The following is an 18,512-nucleotide window of genomic DNA, read 5'->3' on the forward strand; positions in this document are numbered from 1 at the left end:
CCTTCCACGTCATGTTTTTCGTGAAGCAAATGGCGTGACAAATGAACTAGCAAAGAGGAGACGGGAGCACCAATGCAATGTCAGAGAATATAATAAATGTTCAAATTTTGTTTATGTAAAATATGTGCATGATATTTTGCAACTAGGCACTCCTCACGAGTGCCCAATGGACAATACTTATAATAGTGTTCCTTAGTTAATAAATAAATACCTTGTTTTATCAAAAAAATATATATTTCTATATTCCTAATCTTCACAATCAAATAGTAGTTCCTATCCAAAAAAAAAAAAAAAAAAGTTAAAAATAAATTAAAAATTAGGGACTATACTGTGTTTCTCTTTCTTTCCAATCGGATTATGTTTAAATTGTATCCCTAATATATATATATTGATAAGTAGATATTAGAAAAGAGGGGAGACAAGTTTCAAACCAAAGACACGAAACTCTACCCAAAAAAAAAAAAAAAAAATAGGAAGAGAAAAGATAGCTATAGGTTCATCCCATTAACAAAAAGTTACCTAAACAAGCTAATATAAGCAAATTAATTTAGGTTCCTAGATACAAACCAAACTTCCTAACTCAAAATGGATTTTAAAGAAGAAGAAACAATGCCCTATTGATATTCGTTGATGCCCTCTTTGAGTTAGGAATGGGACCTGCAAAAATAGATTGGTTTTGAATTCTCAAATGTTGTCAAAGAAGATGGAGATAAAGATAATGAATTATGGGAATCCTTATCTATCTCTACACTTGTGTAATACTACATTTTGTAAAAGAGATGATATATTTCAAATGTACAAGTTAGTAGATGCCTTTTCACGTCGTATTAGTGACTGAATGGACTGAGTACTAAAATTTTGCATATTGTGAAATGAAGACAAAAATATATAAATTACACCTTACAAAGCTTGAGACTATTTTTGTTTTGCTCTTACATTTAAAATTATGAATTTTTGTCTCTAATATTATATAGCATTTTAACTATCAGCCTTCCATCCATACTTATTAATGAAGTGGCCATTAAATAACAACTAAACTCAATATGATATAGTGTTTTTCTAAAACTACAATGTTTTAAGCCTCATTTAAACCATTTTATCATACTTTTTATTAAGCCATATATAATTCATTTTTAATCATTTTTGCCTTTTTTTTCCTTAATTCCTTTACTCTATATATCCATTATCCACTGCTTAGTATTTTCTTCTTAGCGATTTGTCACCTAAGCGAAAATTTAAATATAAAGAGGTAAAACAAAATGAAAATGAACATAGAAAACCTAATAATCTCCACTTGTTTATGCAATTTTAATAAAAATACACGTTTCTCATCGTAAATGAGAGGAATTAATGCATTTTTAATTTAAAAATTAAAAAAAAAAAAAAAAAAAAAAAAAACAACAACAACAACAACAACACATCCCACAACCTCAATAATTCATAGTAACCTCAATAGTCAATAAAATTCATATTTGAGGTCTACTATTATTAGATATTTGAAATTCCGCATCACCGTTAATTATTTTCAGCATCTTAATCCAAAAACATAACTAAATCGGAACAAACTTCATTTTCTTCTCACTCTTAAAACTCAAAATCCCCAATATGATAATTATCATTACAACAGAAGATTTACATTAGCCCAGTTCAGACCCAACCCAATCCCCCAGATAGTGCTATCCATTCCATTTCAAGATTTAAACTAGAATTGGTGGGGTGCGCCAGGCCCGTGCAATAGTGCAACGCATGGGCGACGCTTGAGAACCCCAATAGCAAGCTATTGTGGTGGGTTCTCCCCCTCAAGAAATAAATTTAATATCGTGTGGGCCGATGACCCACATATCAGATATTAAACTGATAAGAACAGATACTACACTTGATCTTAGCCAAAAGGCCGAGAAAGGTATGAATTGTTAAGTTTCTTCATTCGTTTTTTATAAGTCATACCCGACTACCGCTGCTCTTAACTAAACGATGTGGGACAACAGAAACTTTCGTGGCTTTTAGTTTTAGAGATAAACATGGGCGGTAGCAATACGAGCCATTTGGTTGGCATTTAGAATTTACTGATTTGTTTTAAAACTGCACTTTTCGTTAATCTTGAAATCTATATAGTTCTCTGGGCATCAAACCCGTTTTTGCTCCAAGTCATAGCAGCTTTTTACCATGAATAAATTGCCAATACTATGTAGAAACATTAACTAAAATGATGGAGAATTTACACGATGGTGGTATCTTGATTATAAGGTAAATGATTTGTGACAGAATTAAAACAGGTGAAAGTGAAAAGCCACATAGGCCCCCTTTATTTTATTTTTGATAGTTTTATAGTTGGGTGAATGGAGCTACAAGGCTGTTGGTCTTTTATTCAAGTATGCTGATAACGAATTTTCATTGAAATTGGTAAAATTAAAGGTTTTTTGCTTGGACAGATTGAATTCTATGAAGCCTCTGTCTTTTTTTATTTTTTGAGTTCGTTGTGGTAGTCATGTACTTGGTGGCATTGTTGAGTGTTGTGACAGTGATAATGGCATCTGATCTAATCAGGGCTAAGAAAACCAACCACCTCAAATGTTGTTGTTGCTGTCTCAGTTCTAATTTGAGTAATTTCAGCATATTAAATTAAGTAATATAAATGATTTCTGTAAGGCCATAAGATGTCGTCAAATGGACTTATGGTGACAATAGACATTTGACACCCTATAAGATAATATTACAAGATATGTCTTCCAGTTCCATTACAATTACATTCAACTCATTTGGTATGGTTTGGTTCTGCACTTAACATTAGTCTGTTGAAAGCTTGACCTCTTTATCTATCAAATCATGGATCATAAGCTGGTTAGGGAGTTATTCATTTAATCAGGACCAGCTAGATGAATTTTGGGTGGTTTTTGTAGTTACACTATGGTTCCTTTAGAAATTTAGGTGCGAAGCTGCATTGCAAGATTCTGTCATACTTGCTACTAGTATTCAACTTTATAGCCGATACTGCAATACTTGATTTCCTTGTGCACACAATGTAAGCAAGAAGTTACAGTTAGTAGCATCCATGCCGTATCTACTTGAGGCACTCTTACTCTCAATGAATGTCTTGGTTGGAAAATTTTTCTTATGGTTGAAGACTGCAAGGAAATTAATGAGTAAAGACGAATGGAAGGGCTCTAGTTTTGTAGCAAAAGATATGATTGGCCAAAAGAGGATGGCTGGCTGTTTGGTTATCAAAGAGGCTTTGTGCATTGCTCTTGAGAAAGGGTATCAAGCTGTCACTATGAACTGGTGCATGTGCTTAATGAACTCTTGAAGTAAGATGGATTTTGGCTCTTGTGGTGGAATATACTAAAGAGCTGGTGCTTAGGTTGCTGAAGTGTTGGATCAGTTATACTCAAAGGTGAGTGCAGAGTGCTCATTAATTGAAATCAGATAATTAGCTACTGTGGCAACTAAGACGTGCTTGCATATCAAGTGGAGTAGCAGATAGGCTAGCCGGTTGACTCTCTCCTACTAATGTTAATATTGTAAGAAGTTCAAACTTTTTTTTTTTGAGAAGAAATAAGAAGTTAAAACTGTATAACTTTAATTGGTATGTACTTGTACTTTTGTATCTGTTATTTAAAAAAGAAAAAATTGAACGGAAAAAAAAACTCTTAAAACTTTATTTTTATGCATAACTGCTTTTTTTTTTTTTTTTTGAGAAAGAGTTTCAACTTATAGCGTCCGCTCCTGATGATAGCGCTTTTATTATCAGACCAAAACACCAATCAGTTTTTGGTGTAGGCGGGGATTGAACCCCAAATCTCTTATACAACCATCAGAGACTTTACTAGTTGAGCTAACTGGAACCCATGTATTACTGCTTCTTAATAATCACTTTGTTAAAGTTATTTCTAATTATTTTATGTTAACATGTATTATTAACATGCATTGCTTTGGGATTCAAGTGATAACCAAGTGGTAGTGATATTTTTTATGGTGTCTAATATATGGGTTTGAACACCGGATTTTCTTTCCCCACTGTCTATCCATAAAAATAATATATAAAAATAAAATAAAAAAAATCATGATTTGTCACTTATATAGTTTGAATGCATTTCAAAATCAATTTTCATAGGCTTTTGGACAACATTATTGAAAAAAAAAAGTTTTAATTGTTTAAAATATTATTACATAAAGTTGTGGGGTTGGCCTCACACCCTTAGGTAAAACCACTACATAGGGCTCCAAGACGAGTGCCTCGAGTCCACTTGAGGGGAGGTTAGGGGACTCCTTGAATAGGCCAAGTATAGACAACATAAAGTAGATAAAGCCCGGATGGGTGTCTAAGCCATCTTGGGCACCACAAACTATCACTGACCGAAGGACTACCAAGACCAAGAAGCACTTGTGGATGATCCGTATCCACTACTATTCATTCCTTGGTTATTGTTTTGAAGCAAAAAGCCATCACTTTCACATTTATTACTTTTATTTACTAGTAGCCACCCTGCATTAAGGGTGTGTTTGATTGGAGGGATGGAAAAGTGAAATGATAGAAAATATTTTAATTTCCCTCATTTTTGTTTGGTTGGGACTTGAGAGTGAAAAAGTGGAAGAATAGATAAAAATGAGTTTGTATAAATTTACTCATATACCCTTATTAAAAAATAATGCCCAATTAAAACAAAAAAGTGATAAGCAACCAAAAAAAAAAATCACCCAAATTTTTTTTTTTTAAATCATTTCCAAAAAAGAAACACACAAAGCACCACATCCAAGAAATCAAAAGAAAAAAATATATATAAAATAAATAAAAAAAGAAAATAAAAAAGAGGGTAACTGGACTTTGTCATTTCACCATCAAACTCCCCCCACTCAATTTTCTCTCCATTTTGGAGAGAGAAATTTTGTGTGGACTCGGGTGGAAAATGCCTAAGCCGTACATAAAAGTTTTCTTTTCATCCACCCTATTTCACCTCTAAACAAACACACTGTAAATGTTGAGTGACTTATTTGAGTGGTAAAAGTGGTAGGATTAAGTCTATAGTGAGATTGTAATTTGTGGGTCTTAACTCTTAAGTATGGGTCAAGTACATCAACAATAAGATAAATATATTATATTGAGTTTATTTTTACTCACTCCAAAACTCATTTAGTAAATAAATAATTGTGGGGGGTAAAAGACCAGTAAGCCCACGTCGATGCCTACATTGGGCCAAGAGTCTAGTCCAAGGAAAAGCCCCTCCTTGGCCATGGGGAGAATCCTCCTCGGCATGGGTGTGGCCGAGGATAAAGGAGGCAATCTGCCATTAGTAGTGACACTCCATATTGTCCCACGGAGCAGGAAAAGTACTAAAGACAAAAAAGGACAACAAAGAAAACGGAAGTGCCTAAGGGAAAGGCTACCATTATTGCATTCAGTGCCCTGTATCTGACACGGCCATACTGCTCTGTCCTTACAACCACTCCCAACAACTGGAGGAAATGGCTGATAGGATAAGTACCTGCCCTAGGGACCCCATTCAAGAGGAAGGAAACTACTATAAAAATAGAGTAAAAAGAGATAGAAGGGCGGAGCTGAGACCCCCTCCCCCCCCCCCAACACACTAAAGGCACCAGAAAAAACTCATCGGATCGTGCTGAGGACCAATTCTCTCTGATAAACTTGATCCATGAAGAACACTGCGATGACCGTTGTCCATACACTAAAGCCTAACTCTTTGGCCCACTCTCTATAAATTCATTGTACTGGGCTCACTTGTCTAAGGTCTCATGCATCTTGGGCTTGGCCAGAAAAACGTGACCCTACAATAATTATTAATTTTCGAATTATAAAATAATTTTGTAAATGGAAAAATATTGGAACCTAGATAAACATCTTATTTGGATGAAAAATAAACATGTTTACTTTGCCAAATTATACCTATCTTAGTTTTTTAAGGGTGAAAAAGATGTGGAAAATTGAATTTAAAATTCACATTAGAAATTTTCACAGATATTGAATATGGTAGAAAATATAAAACTAATGAAACTGTTATGAAAGCAATTCAATAAGAATTGTTTAACAAGTGCCCGTCTAGCTCAGTTGGTAGAGCGCAAGGCTCTTAATCTTGTGGTCGTGGGTTCGAGCCCCACGGTGGGCGCCTTCACTTTTTGCTGTTTTTTAAAACATGTTTTACGCGTCAGAGTTAGAGGCTCAGAGCAAAAAGTTGTTCTTCTTGTCTTCTCAAAAATATGTATTTCCCTGGATATGGTAGAAAGTTATTTCCCTGGATTAAGACATCTATATTACTAATCTATTTGCTTCTGCCGAGGAAGCAAGAAAGCCCGTCTAGCTCAGTTGGTAGAGCGCAAGGCTCTTAACCTTGTGGTCGTGGGTTCGAGCCCCACGGTGGGCGTAACTGTTTTTTTGCTTGTGTTTTTGGTCTTTATAAAATGTGAGACGAAGGGACGATTTTTTTTACAAGTTGGTGTGTTGATTCTTTTAAACAATTGGGCATAATTGAGATGAGATAGAATAAAAGCCAACAAAAACAAATTGAAGATCTACAAAGACTTTTCTTCTAAGTATTCATTGTAACATTATTATTATTATTATTATTTTATAGTGGAAATGAAGATTTGTGGCTACTTGAACGTAGAAGCAATTTTATGTGTTATAAACTACTACAATTTAACTAAAACATGATATGAAGAATGGGATATGAAGACTCTAAAGCACTGTTTTAAAAACCGGACCGGACCGGCCGGTCCGACCGGTTCAACCGGGAACCGGAGCCAATCCGGTCCGGTTAAAAGCTCCAAAACCGGTCAATAACCGGTCAACAACCGGAAAACCGGCCAAAAATCGGTCAAAAACCGGGGTCCAACCGGAAATTAAAAAAAAAAACGGTTCTATGACCGGTTCGGTTTTTAAAACCATGCTCTAAAGGCCGAACTGGGTTAGTACGCTCACTCTCAAACACCAAGGCATGATACAGTAATGTAATTTAGCATGTGTTTGGATAGCTGAAAAATTCTTGTGTTTTCGTTTTCAGGGTTTTGCTTATTTTTGAGCTAGAGGTGGGTCCCTTTTCATTGTTTATGGAGCTCATTCACAAGAAAAAAAAGCAGCTCATTTTGCCCAAAATGTACCGTTTAGCAATGGTAATATTTTGAAATATTAAGCTTTCTCTTCAACTAGCGATGTGGATGTTGCAAGATCTCCATTCTTCAATTCTAGCAACCCGACCTCCTCATCAATGCCCCAACTTCTTCCTCTTCAATGCTCTTAAATTTTACATCTACATACCAACTGCCCAAATTTATGCTTCACATCTGATATACAAACTCTATTCTTCCTTTATTCAAACAAACCCACCAACAACCACTTTTTTCTTCCTTTATTTGACAAACCCTTATCGGTGATTTTCTTGGCTATGAGAGAAAATCAACCACAAAGCTGATGCTGCCACTGTGAGAGAGAAATGCCAATGTTGTCGATGAGTTGTATTTAAATTTTTTATATTATAATGTGTCGGTGTGTTTTCCCTTTTTGTTGAGTGTGGATGAACTTTGCATTAACTAAATATCAATGGAATTGTGTGAGTTTGTTTGTGGGTTTTGTATTTTTGTGTAACTTTGTGTGGGTTCTTTTTTTTTTTTTTTTGGTAAACAGCACACAGGCCCAAGAAGAAAGCAGGAATCTTAGGCCCAATACTTTATGATTAAGGGACTGGGCTTGGTTCACTGCAACTAAGTTGGGCTGATTTTGAACCAAGTTGTGCACAAAGTGCAGATCCTACAACACATACATACTAACACACAGAAAATGACATACATATTGTACAACAAGGAACAGTAAAGAAGTGATATAAGAGAAAAAATGAAATAAACATTAGGGATCCTGATGATGATAATTTCATTATTTTCTTAAATTTTTGATACATCACGCTCACTAGAATATGTTACAAGGTCCAAATAAGTTCAAAAATCACAGACTTAGATGACTACTCAGGCCTCTAAGATTTGCAAAGTTTATATCCAAGTATATTCTCTAGTGGCTGTTTCAGGATCTCGAACGGTGTTTTCCTCCCTTTCCTCTTTTTTTGAATTCTATCAGAGTTTTCTCAAGGATTTTTTCTCTCTAATTCATTGTTGCTGAATGCCTTTCACTGTTGGTTGCCCCTCCTTTTATAGTGTCATCATAGAGTTTTTGGTGTACCACTGATTCCTTCCATTTGTTGTCCTGGGTACCAGAACCAATGTTGTGCCAGCAATATTGGTGGCTAACTATTTCTTTATTTTCTTTCTATTTCCCTCTTTTGAGGTTCCCTCTTCAAAAGCCCCTAATTGACTTTCCCATTCTAGGAGGTCCTAAAAGGCTGACTTTTGATCTATCTTTTTCCAAAACTTCTAGATACTACCTTTTCAGACCTACTTTTTAGCTGCTTTCATTTTTGCCATTTTTTTCTAAATGGGCAAATTCCCTTCCATCAGACTGAAAGATCCCCAGCCACCTTCCTTTATAGTCCATCTTTCTGAGTTCCCCAAGGTACCATACCATTATTTATGAATTGTTGGTTCCCCAAGTCTTCTACCCATTTTCTGCATCATTGGGTGACTGATGGGACACATCTACTCTCATTCTTTGTGTTTCTAGGCATGCTTCCTTGAGCTGTCTCAATCTCAACCTGGCCTTGCTGCATATCTCAAGGATCCCAGGCTTCTGAGAATCCCTAGGTATCTTGGTTCAGTTTTCTTTCTAAATTCCCCAGCGATTTTCTCCCTTAAGGGCTAGGCTGAACTTCTTTCTTTATTTCGTAAGGTCTAGTGTTTGCTCATTCATGGGCTTGGGCCTTGCCTTTTCATTGAAAACCCCAAAAGTTCTTGGATTTCAATATTTTTTTGGGCTTTGGTATAATATTGTTATATTTTGGATCTCAACAGACTTATCTGTGGGTTTCTCTCTATTTCATTTAATTCAGCTACAGTACTTTCAGCCAAAAATCAACCAGCTGGCTTTTAGATTATTTTGCTTAAGTACTTTCAGTAATAAATTTTCAGTTTCAGCAAAATAAACGGACCCCAAACAAACTCTTGACATTGTCTTTTTGTTACAAAAACCCATATGAACTGTTGTTTCTTCATAAATAGTTCAAAGATGCATAAGATTTGTTTTTAATGAATGCTGATTGCATCGCTACTCACAGATACTACATAAAACAGCTTGATAAGCCATAGAAAAGACAGGTTCTACCGTACTAATAAATATTGTATTCAGACACACACAAACACAGAAGACAATGTGCTCGGTAAAATAAACTTATACTTCACAGCAGCCTATTAGTTTTTCAACGTTACTTGCCTCTTTTGTTGGTCTAGCTCATAAACAACTAAAAACAAAAAAGCTTCCATCCATCTTATAATTCAAAAAGCATCTCCCATCTCTTTCCCGTGAACAGTATGGGCAAGATGGCGGCGACACTAAATGATTGCAAAGGAAAGATGGCATCTGGTTTGAGCACTTAGTTCTGTTCCATGATGGTTTGAACAAAGAAACTAATCTTGCATCATCACATATCGTAAGCCAGGGTCAGTTAAAACAAACCACGTTTGTTTAATTTTGTATAAAACTTTGTCACCAAAATTGAGAGCATCTTCATGCAATGCTTCATACAAGTTAACTAACAGGTTCCTTTAGGATCAATGAGTAGGAGGAGCTGCCCACAACTTCACTTTCTTGTCAACACTGGCCGTGGCCAAAACCAAAGCTTCTCCATCTCCTGTTGAAGAATATGATAATGTTATGCAGTTTATATCAAATACATATCTTTAAGGTGGCAAAAAAGTAAAGGAAACAAAAACATAGGGGAAGATATGAGATATCAGTAAGTAATTCAGGTAATTGATCAAATCATGACTGCAAGTGCATAAGGGGGATCAGAATCAGCTTTTATTGTATTCTTGCCAAAAGTAAAGCAACTTTGATGATGTTATCAACCCAAACTCTCAATTTTTATTTTTTTGATACTCTGAACATCCAAAGACATTGACATGCTACCCGATACTTGGACTGAATTCTCCTTATAAATTATTGAACTCAATCCACTAATAAATTGTGTAAATTCTACCTTTTGTGCACTAATGCCTTCTAATAAAAAGGACTGAGTGCAAGAAAATTTTGCTTTTCATTGATCACACATGGGAATTTATGGACAAACATCATGTAGACTTTCCAGACTTTACAAAATGTAAAAAGAACTTCCACATAGGGTTTTCTTAGTAGGCATTTTCAAACTTCATCTAGCTTAGGGTTTTCCTGAGGAGGGGCAATGCATCTTGATGGGTGGAATCAAACTGAATTCAGATCTAGGGTTCAAGAGCAGAAAAAGAATAAAATATGCAGACAATTCAAACATGCTTCATAAGGAAGGTGATTTACCCATTGGAATGGTCTTAGGTGCCCATGATATCCATGTGATGTCACCTGCATTATAAACTGAGGTCAATACAAGATTCATAACAAAATTGTTTCATTATTATTGAGATAAAGCATCCTGATCATAACTTCACATAATTCTGACAAAGGGTTATTGGAGAAAAATCAATGGTTAATTCATAAAGGTACAAAGTTAGGCAGCATTTTTTATATGGAAAACTATATCTAAATTCACATGCTAGCAACAAATCAATATATAACCAATATAGCAGCAACCTAATTTCCTTTTCATAACCTAGATTTATAATTAAGATAACAGTCAGAAAAAAGTAAACTAGAAAATAAAGCAGAAAAACATTTAACTAATTAATACCATCATGGGCTTTGTCAGCTGTGTCCAAAACCTTCCCAGTTTCTACAGATAACCACTGCAATGTTGAACCATGGGTTGCTGCCAATATCCCGCCATCAGGGGATATACTGAGACGATCATAGTGCAAAGTAGCACCACCTGAATCATGCAGTGGAATTGAAAACATCTTCAGAGTTTTTGGATCCTCATCAAGATGATACCGAACTTCAAGAGGAGAGACAAATGAGTCAGCATAGACAAGACTAAGTCAGAAGCTGTACAACGAAATGATAAATTTTTTTTTTGATAAGTAATATAAATATATTAAAAAAAGAAGAAAAGTGTCACCTGAGTATACAGGAAGTATACATCAGGGACAAGGTACAAATCAAGTGCGTAAAGTACAATAGTCCATAAACCCATGAACTGAAAATAAATCATGAACTGAAAAGAAAGAATGACAGCCTAACACTCCACCCCAGTCCAGAAGAGTCTTGAAAAAGAAAATAGATTATTCAAAATAGATTATCCCTTAATCCAACACCTGAAAGGAAGATTTGTCACCTCTACCCAAGAAATCTTGTTTATTTATTATGAGAAATTGATAGAACTCCTATATTCACATTGTTTGTGATATATACTACACGTTTATATTTAAGAGTGGGTAGTTGTTCATTTTCTGATGATGTTTTCTCTTCATCCAGACACTTGCACAGTGGGGTTAAGGTGAATATTATTTTAACACCCATCACTTGAATTACCAGAATATATGTTTAGTAAAGCGGTAATTTTCTGAGAGAGAGATGTATATATTATCTCAAAGTACATAAAAAAAAAAAAGTACATTGTTTTATTTTGCATCAATCTCCCTTATAAAAATCATAATTAGAAATTTAGTTACAATTAGAAATGCACCCTCCTGTTGTTATCCATGGATCCTTTACTTGTTCAACTTAAAGGATTGATAAGATTCAACTGATTTAGAAGGAAAAAAAAATTTGTTTTGTACTTTCATAACCCAATTCCTCCAATCTCTAACTTAGATAAAGTTCAAAAGAATATAGACTCTTACTCCAATAAACTTTAGGAGAAATACATTTTCCCCTTTAGCTAATTAGTTAATTGGAAGACATATGAGATGTATATACACCATTATATTTCAAATTCTTAGAATAAAGACATTTGAAATGTATACGCACCATTGATATTCCAAATTCTTATTGAGTCATCTTTGGATGCAGTGATGATTTGCTCTGAGTTGGGAGTAAAGCATAACCAAGTTACTGCACTCTGAACATCAAAAAAAGAAGAAGAAGGGATTTTAGACATCAGAAGCAATATAATTATTAGGCCATCAAGCTATAATAAAAACAAATTGACATAACAAGGAAATACTACTTATATCACACGAGAAACTGAGGTTTAGATATATGTTGACAAATTCAAAATTAGTGATAATAATAAACTTATATCACAGGAAGAGCTTAAGGATCAACTTTTCATTTCATGCTTCACTATTAAATGCTTTGTATTAACTCTCTTAATGTCATTAATGTTGATAACAAACTAGAAATATAAAATGCTATTGAATGTTATCTTGGAATCCCAATACCATATAAAACATCAAAATCTAAAGTTAAAAAAAAAAATCACGGATACAATATATAGTAAAAAAATCTGAAAATTTGAAAAAGAGAAAGACAAGGAAAACAGATATACAACCTTATGCCCCTTAAGCTGCATAGCCTTTGAAACCTCCTTGACCGAACCATCCTTTGAGTACACAACTTCCCAGACCTGCAAAAGAAAATTATAAGAGGCAAAAGAGCAGTCCAATAGTTGACACAGACTACTGGACTAAGTCACACCTAGTTCCAGATTACATGTGTGGGACACTCAATTGACATGCTAGGGATAAGTACCAAAGACTTTGGAAAAATGACATTCATTTCCATTGTTGACAAAAAATAAGCCCCATAGAAAGGAAATATTTTTCTGTATTTTAAGAGCGAATGATGCAGCCATGGAAGATTTATCTGCTATCACTTCGTAAACTCACTTATTAAAGAATTATTTTATGGGGTCCACATGTGAAGTCCAATTGTGGTACTATTCACGGGTATAGTTCATACAACTAGTGAATACCACAAAGGGTGATGGTAATTTTGACACTCGGTCTTATTACCATGCAATTCGGGGTGCTTCGAATTCTTTGTTTCCTTGGAAGGGTGTTTGGAAACTAAAGATTCCTAGGTGAGTGGCGTTCTTTTTGTGGACAGCTGCACATGGTCGGATCCTCACTTTGGACAATCTAATGCTTAGGGGTCGCCCGTTGGCTACTTGGTGTTGTATGTGTTGTTGTGATGGGGAGTCAGTAGACCATCTTCTTCTTCATTGCCCTGTTACTCATTCCCTTTGGACTTTTATGCTTCAGGCCTTTGGTATTCATTGGGTTATGCCAGGATCAGTGGCCGGTTTGTTATCTTGTTGGCATCAGTGGCTTGGGAAACATAATTCGGACATTTGGAATTTGGTCCTATGGTGCTTAATGTGGATAGTGTGGTTGGAACGAAATCGTCGTTCTTTTGAGGATAATGAGAAGACGTTGGACGAGTTAAAGGTTTTATGCCAACGTAGTCTTTAGGAGTGGTCTCATTGTTGGGGTTTTACTGATTGTTCTTCTCTCTCTGAGTTTTTGTCTTCCCTTAGCTTAGTTTCCTGATTTCTTGTTTTGCTGTGCTGTTTGTTCTTTTTTTCTTGTTGTTCATCATCATGAACAACTTGTACTTTTTTTTTTTTCCCATTTATAATAAATTTCTGATTACCTATCAAAAAAAAAAGTGAATACCACAAAAACCCCTCTTTTTCTTCTTTCTTACGACTCCAAATCAGGCCTTTTTTTTTAATGTATCAAAACCCCACATACTTCTACCAAATAGCCATTAAATAACTCATCAAACCACCTTTTCAATTACTATCATAACCCCATAATCCTTTCTTCAACAATTCTAAAACTACCACATATTCTCCAAACTCTAAACCCACCACAACCACATGGACAAATTCCAATAATCCTTTCTTCAACAATTCTAAACCTACCACAAATTCTCCTTAAATCTAAACCCACCACGACCACGTGGACAAATTCCCCTATTTGTCCTAGGTCAATGAAAAACATTTTCTAGTATGTTACATACTCAGCACACCACCAGAAATAGACTTTACACCACAAAAAACTCTACCAATAGTAACTTCATCAATGTAGAACACATGTAGGAAATAGAGATAAAAGGGGAAAGAGAAAGACTAATCAAAATAAAACCTAGGCTTCACCACCTAGAATCTGCCTGCAAGCCCTAGGCATCACCACCTAAGAATGTTTGACATCACCACCATAAAAAAAGAGGAAACACATATTCTCAAATCATAATTCTTATTCCAAATCATACTGCCTTCACAAAACTGATGTAGAACATGGGTAGGAAATAGATATAAAAGGGGAAAGAGAAAGATAAAGCAGAACAAACCCTAAGCTTCACCACCTACAATCTGCCTGCAACCCCTGGGCATCACCACCAAACAAAGAGGAAACACATATTCTCAAATCATAATTCTTGTTCCAGATCATACACAATTACAAGAGCACTAGTTTAATAGGGTTCAAGGATTTTACCAATATGGGAAATAACTCATTAAATCTCTTAAAAGTTAAAACCCTCAATATTAAAAACCAAATTCAAAATTCAAATCTAAAAATTAAATCTCAGATGATTTTGGTGCTCCTTGCATTATTCACTTTCTTTTCCCCCTTTGACTCTCTCCACATACTCACTATTGACTGACCATTGAAATCTGCCTCATTTTCAAGGTCATAACAAAACATAGGAACACAAGTCATTTTTCCAGAAATAATTTTCATTCAAACAAATGGCGTGTAAAATTGCATAATGAAGGAATCAATAGAAAGCTAGAGAAGCTACTTTTGATTGAAAGGAAGAAAGGAGAAAAGAGTACATAAAATAGTCAGTATCACTTTTCACAAACCGATTAAGGAAACATGTGGACTAACCACTAATTGGAGGAAATGTGTTCCTTCAAATCTCATTGTGCACTTCAGTAAAATAAGCATCAGAAGAGAGGTCCCTATAAAGTTTTCTAGTTACTAGAAAACATCTTTTCATTCTCTCCACTTTATTCCATCTTTCTTGATAACTACTTTCCAGCAAGAATTTCTTAACAAATAAATGAAAGAATACTCATATAAACTCAAGCATGCACGTTCCCATGCCATTGACAGTTCATGTCTTTTTTTCTTTGGTAAAATTTCCATATAGCTGTGTATGAATAATATCAAGCCTGAGTAACTACACTATTCTTGCATAGTGGTAGTGTTAAAGGATTGTAAAAAATGGCAAAATATCAACATGAAACTTAATAAAACATTTTAAAACCACTACAGTTCATATTCAACAGAAGATTTTTTTTTTTTTTTTAATATAAAAAACCCATATTGGTCACGGATTTTCCTAAATTACCCAAGGAAGAAATTAGAGATAACTAACCTTCACGTCTGCAGTAAAAGCTGCAGCAGCAATAAAACGTCCATTTGGTGATATGGCAGCCATTGTATTTTTCAACTGATTTGTGTCAACATTTCCCAAAATCTTCCCAGTTCTTCCATGCCAAAGCATGATATCAGTCCCTGGAAAGTAACAGATCATAAGAAGCAACCAAAAAGAGACAACTCCAGGATAATTGGTATGAAACTACCTTCCGAGCAAGAGACAACAATTGTACTTCCATCAGCTGTTCCATAACTTGCATTAGTTCCAACAAGGGTCAGAATAGCCTTTTTCTCATGGACTTTTTGATGTACCCATTTAATTTCTGGGAGAGGAAGCTTGGGTTGTTTAGTTTCATCAGAAGCTTTGGGTTTTTCCTCCCCATACATGTACAAAGAAGAACCATTGAGAGTCTGGGAAGCCACAACTATCGAAGATGCATCATCAGAGAATATGACTGCTGTAGGATGACCTCCAGCCGGCAAATTAATTCTCAGAAACCTGCAGGAGAGTCAAAGAAACTGAGGAGAGGAAAAAAAAAGCAAGAATAAACTGGAAGCATCATTATATTTGGGTATAATCTGGTATTGCATTAAGGTTACTTGAGATTCATACTTGAAACTTTTACTTGAAGCGTCATCCAGCTTGAATATCCTGACCACTCCATCAGCACAAGCTGTGTGGATATGTAAGAAACTATAAGTATTAAAAATTCCCTCCTTTGTAAGACAGATCAAATATTTTGAATAAAACACATCCCAGCCCCCCCTCCCTCCACCCCTGCATTCAGACAGCACTCTAAAAAACAAAATTTCCAACTCGATAACTGAAATCTTCCACACTATTAAAATTTCAACCATTCCTCTTCCTCCATACCACCCACATTTGACACAAAGGAGACATCTTCCAAGCAAAAGAGTCACCATAAAGTACCAACACAAACTTTCCACCCACAACTCAAGCTCAAGTAACGCAGAATGTATCGTAAAAATAAGCAGCCACACATATACATAAAGTTGCACAAAGTATGAACTTTTTTTTTCTTTTTTTTTTACCTGTTGCCAAACTTCGTGCATCAGAGGAAAAACATAACCCTGTGACTGAGTCACCATGACCCTTCAGAGTGTTCAAATCCAACGGATGATGTCGCTTGTTTTGATCCTGCATTTCATTTCACATCCAAACCAAGTACGTTAAAATAAAACGCACCATACATTTCAATCCTACAAATACAAGTGTCTGTTCGCGGCAGCTATTTGAAAATTTGCATTTTTCAGAAAAATAGTTAAAATGTGTGTTTTTTGAAAAAACGATTTTAAAAATCACGAAAAGCTACTAAACTTATAATAAACAGAAACACTGTTGTGAAAACTACAAGACGCTAAGAAATTTATATATATATAAAAGTACTCACTCATTTAAATTTTCTCTAATAATTAAAAGCCAGGGTAACCAAATTTATTTCATCAACTTTCTCGGGAACCAAACAGAGGATAAGATCAAAATCATAACTTCACAGTTATTCCGAATAAAACTTGCTCGAAAAGCTAATCAACCAGAATTCAAACAAGCCTAAATCATGCATTTTTGGCTAATTTAGCATTAGGAGCACAAGATAGGATTCGACATTTTCTTCTTTTCTCTAATTCCTAATTTTCCTCCTCTGATTTTTCTCGGGAGCCAAACAGAGAAATAAAGGGATCGAATTTCAACCTTATCAGCATGGGAATGGGAGTGAGCTTTGAGGTGAGACTTCTTGGACTGAGAAGGCTTGTTTTGCTTCTTCGGATCGGGTTGGAGCTCCGATTTGGCGATGGACTGGACCTCGGATTTCCGCTTGCCGAAGTAGTTGGCGAAGAAGGCGAAGGCGATTAAACTGCCGAGAAGGATCGAAACGGCCGTAACTGTAAGAACCGGATCCATTTCGCGAGCGGAGAGAAGAATAGAAGTGAGCTGTTTGGTGGTGTGGATAACGATCGACGAAGACGATGAGAGAGAGGTGGAAATGGCGGGGGTTTATACTTTATACGTGTGAGAGAGGTGGTGAGGACTGGGGATGAAGGAGTATGGAATTTCGGGTGAAGGGGATGAAACGACAACGTATCGTAATGAGATTGAGATATGCTTACGCGAAGAATGAGATATTCCCGAGTTTTTGTAGTGGAAAGTAGTGAAAAGTAGATTTGGCTCAAAATTAGTCTATTTTTAGCAAATTTTACTTTACTCTCCTCCACTCTTTCTCCTTCTTATTCTAACCAAACGATCCTTAGGAGTGAAAAAGTGAGAAGATAGAAATGGTGGAATGATGAAAAAGTGAGAAGATACAAAAGATTTTAATTTTCCTTCTTTTTGTTTAGTTGGGAATAGAAAAGTAGAGGGATAAAAAAATGAGTTTGTATAAATTTACTCATATGCTCCTGTTGAAAAATAATGCCCAATTAAAAAAAGTGATAAAAAAAGTAATTACCTAAATTTATTAAAAAATAAATATCATGTCAAAAAAAAAAAAGCACATCTAAACAAAAAAAACACACACACACAAAAGAAAGCAAAAGAAAAAAAAATATATGAGCATCGTACACTGGACAAAGCCTACACAATAATAAAAAAAAAAAAAAAAAAAAAGAGGCTACGTCCAAGGAAAAAAAAATTGAAGAAGAGCAACATACGGACGAAGCCTATGTGTAGTTGCATATAGGCATTTTTGTCCATTCAGCAGGCCCATTTTCACCCAATTTTTGGGAGAAAACACATGGGCCTCACTATTTATTTTTCTTCCTCCTCATCCAATCAAACACACTCCAAAAAAAAAATTTCATCCCATTTTCTCTCTAAAGTTTTTCATCTACTCTATTTCACCTCCAAACAAACACAACATTAGTAAAATTATTTTAAAAAGAAGGTAGGGAAAAAAAAGATAAAAAGAAGAAGATTTTGACAAGTTTTTTTTTTCTTTTTTTTTTGGAAAAACTTTTGACCTGCTTTAGAGCTCGATTATCTTGATTTTTAGTGCTTTACAGGACTCGCTCCACCTAGTCAAACGGTTCAACTCGTGCTGGCCTGATTTGAAACCATTTGATCCGATGAGAACAATGGTCATCGACAAGTGTGTAACTTTAATACTCAATTCCAACAAATTGAGTGACAAGTTTTGCCCTCCAAGAATCGTTCCGACCAACCTCTTGCCATCTCTGTTTATAAT

At 35.2% G+C, this 18,512-nt stretch overlaps 1 protein-coding gene and 3 non-coding genes across 4 annotated transcripts; 2 read left to right on the forward strand and 2 right to left on the reverse strand.

Moving 5' to 3' along the window:
- Positions 1–1,711: 1,711 nt before the first annotated feature.
- LOC126697984 (U2 spliceosomal RNA) lies at positions 1,712–1,907 on the reverse strand. Its single transcript, XR_007646350.1, has one exon. It is a non-coding gene; the product is annotated as a U2 spliceosomal RNA (small nuclear RNA).
- Positions 1,908–6,046: 4,139 nt separating this feature from the next.
- TRNAK-CUU (transfer RNA lysine (anticodon CUU)) lies at positions 6,047–6,119 on the forward strand. Its single transcript has one exon. It is a non-coding gene; the product is annotated as a tRNA-Lys (tRNA).
- Positions 6,120–6,301: 182 nt separating this feature from the next.
- Positions 6,302–6,374, forward strand: TRNAK-CUU (transfer RNA lysine (anticodon CUU)). Its single transcript has one exon. It is a non-coding gene; the product is annotated as a tRNA-Lys (tRNA).
- A 2,814-nt stretch (positions 6,375–9,188) lies between these two features.
- Positions 9,189–17,453, reverse strand: LOC126697104 (uncharacterized). Its single transcript, XM_050393948.1, has 10 exons — positions 17,024–17,453; positions 16,366–16,471; positions 15,926–15,986; positions 15,519–15,811; positions 15,311–15,450; positions 12,471–12,545; positions 11,948–12,038; positions 10,770–10,973; positions 10,400–10,444; positions 9,189–9,740 (listed from the first exon to the last, which is right to left on the reverse strand). Exons 1-10 carry the CDS (start codon positions 17,231–17,233, stop codon positions 9,661–9,663), a joined length of 1,305 nt encoding a protein of 434 aa, XP_050249905.1. The 5' UTR covers positions 17,234–17,453; the 3' UTR covers positions 9,189–9,660.
- Between the last annotated feature and the right edge of the window lie 1,059 nt (positions 17,454–18,512).

The sequence above is a fragment of the Quercus robur genome, chromosome 8, assembly GCF_932294415.1.
Source record: "Quercus robur chromosome 8, dhQueRobu3.1, whole genome shotgun sequence".
NCBI classification, from domain to species: Eukaryota; Viridiplantae; Streptophyta; class Magnoliopsida; order Fagales; family Fagaceae; genus Quercus; species Quercus robur.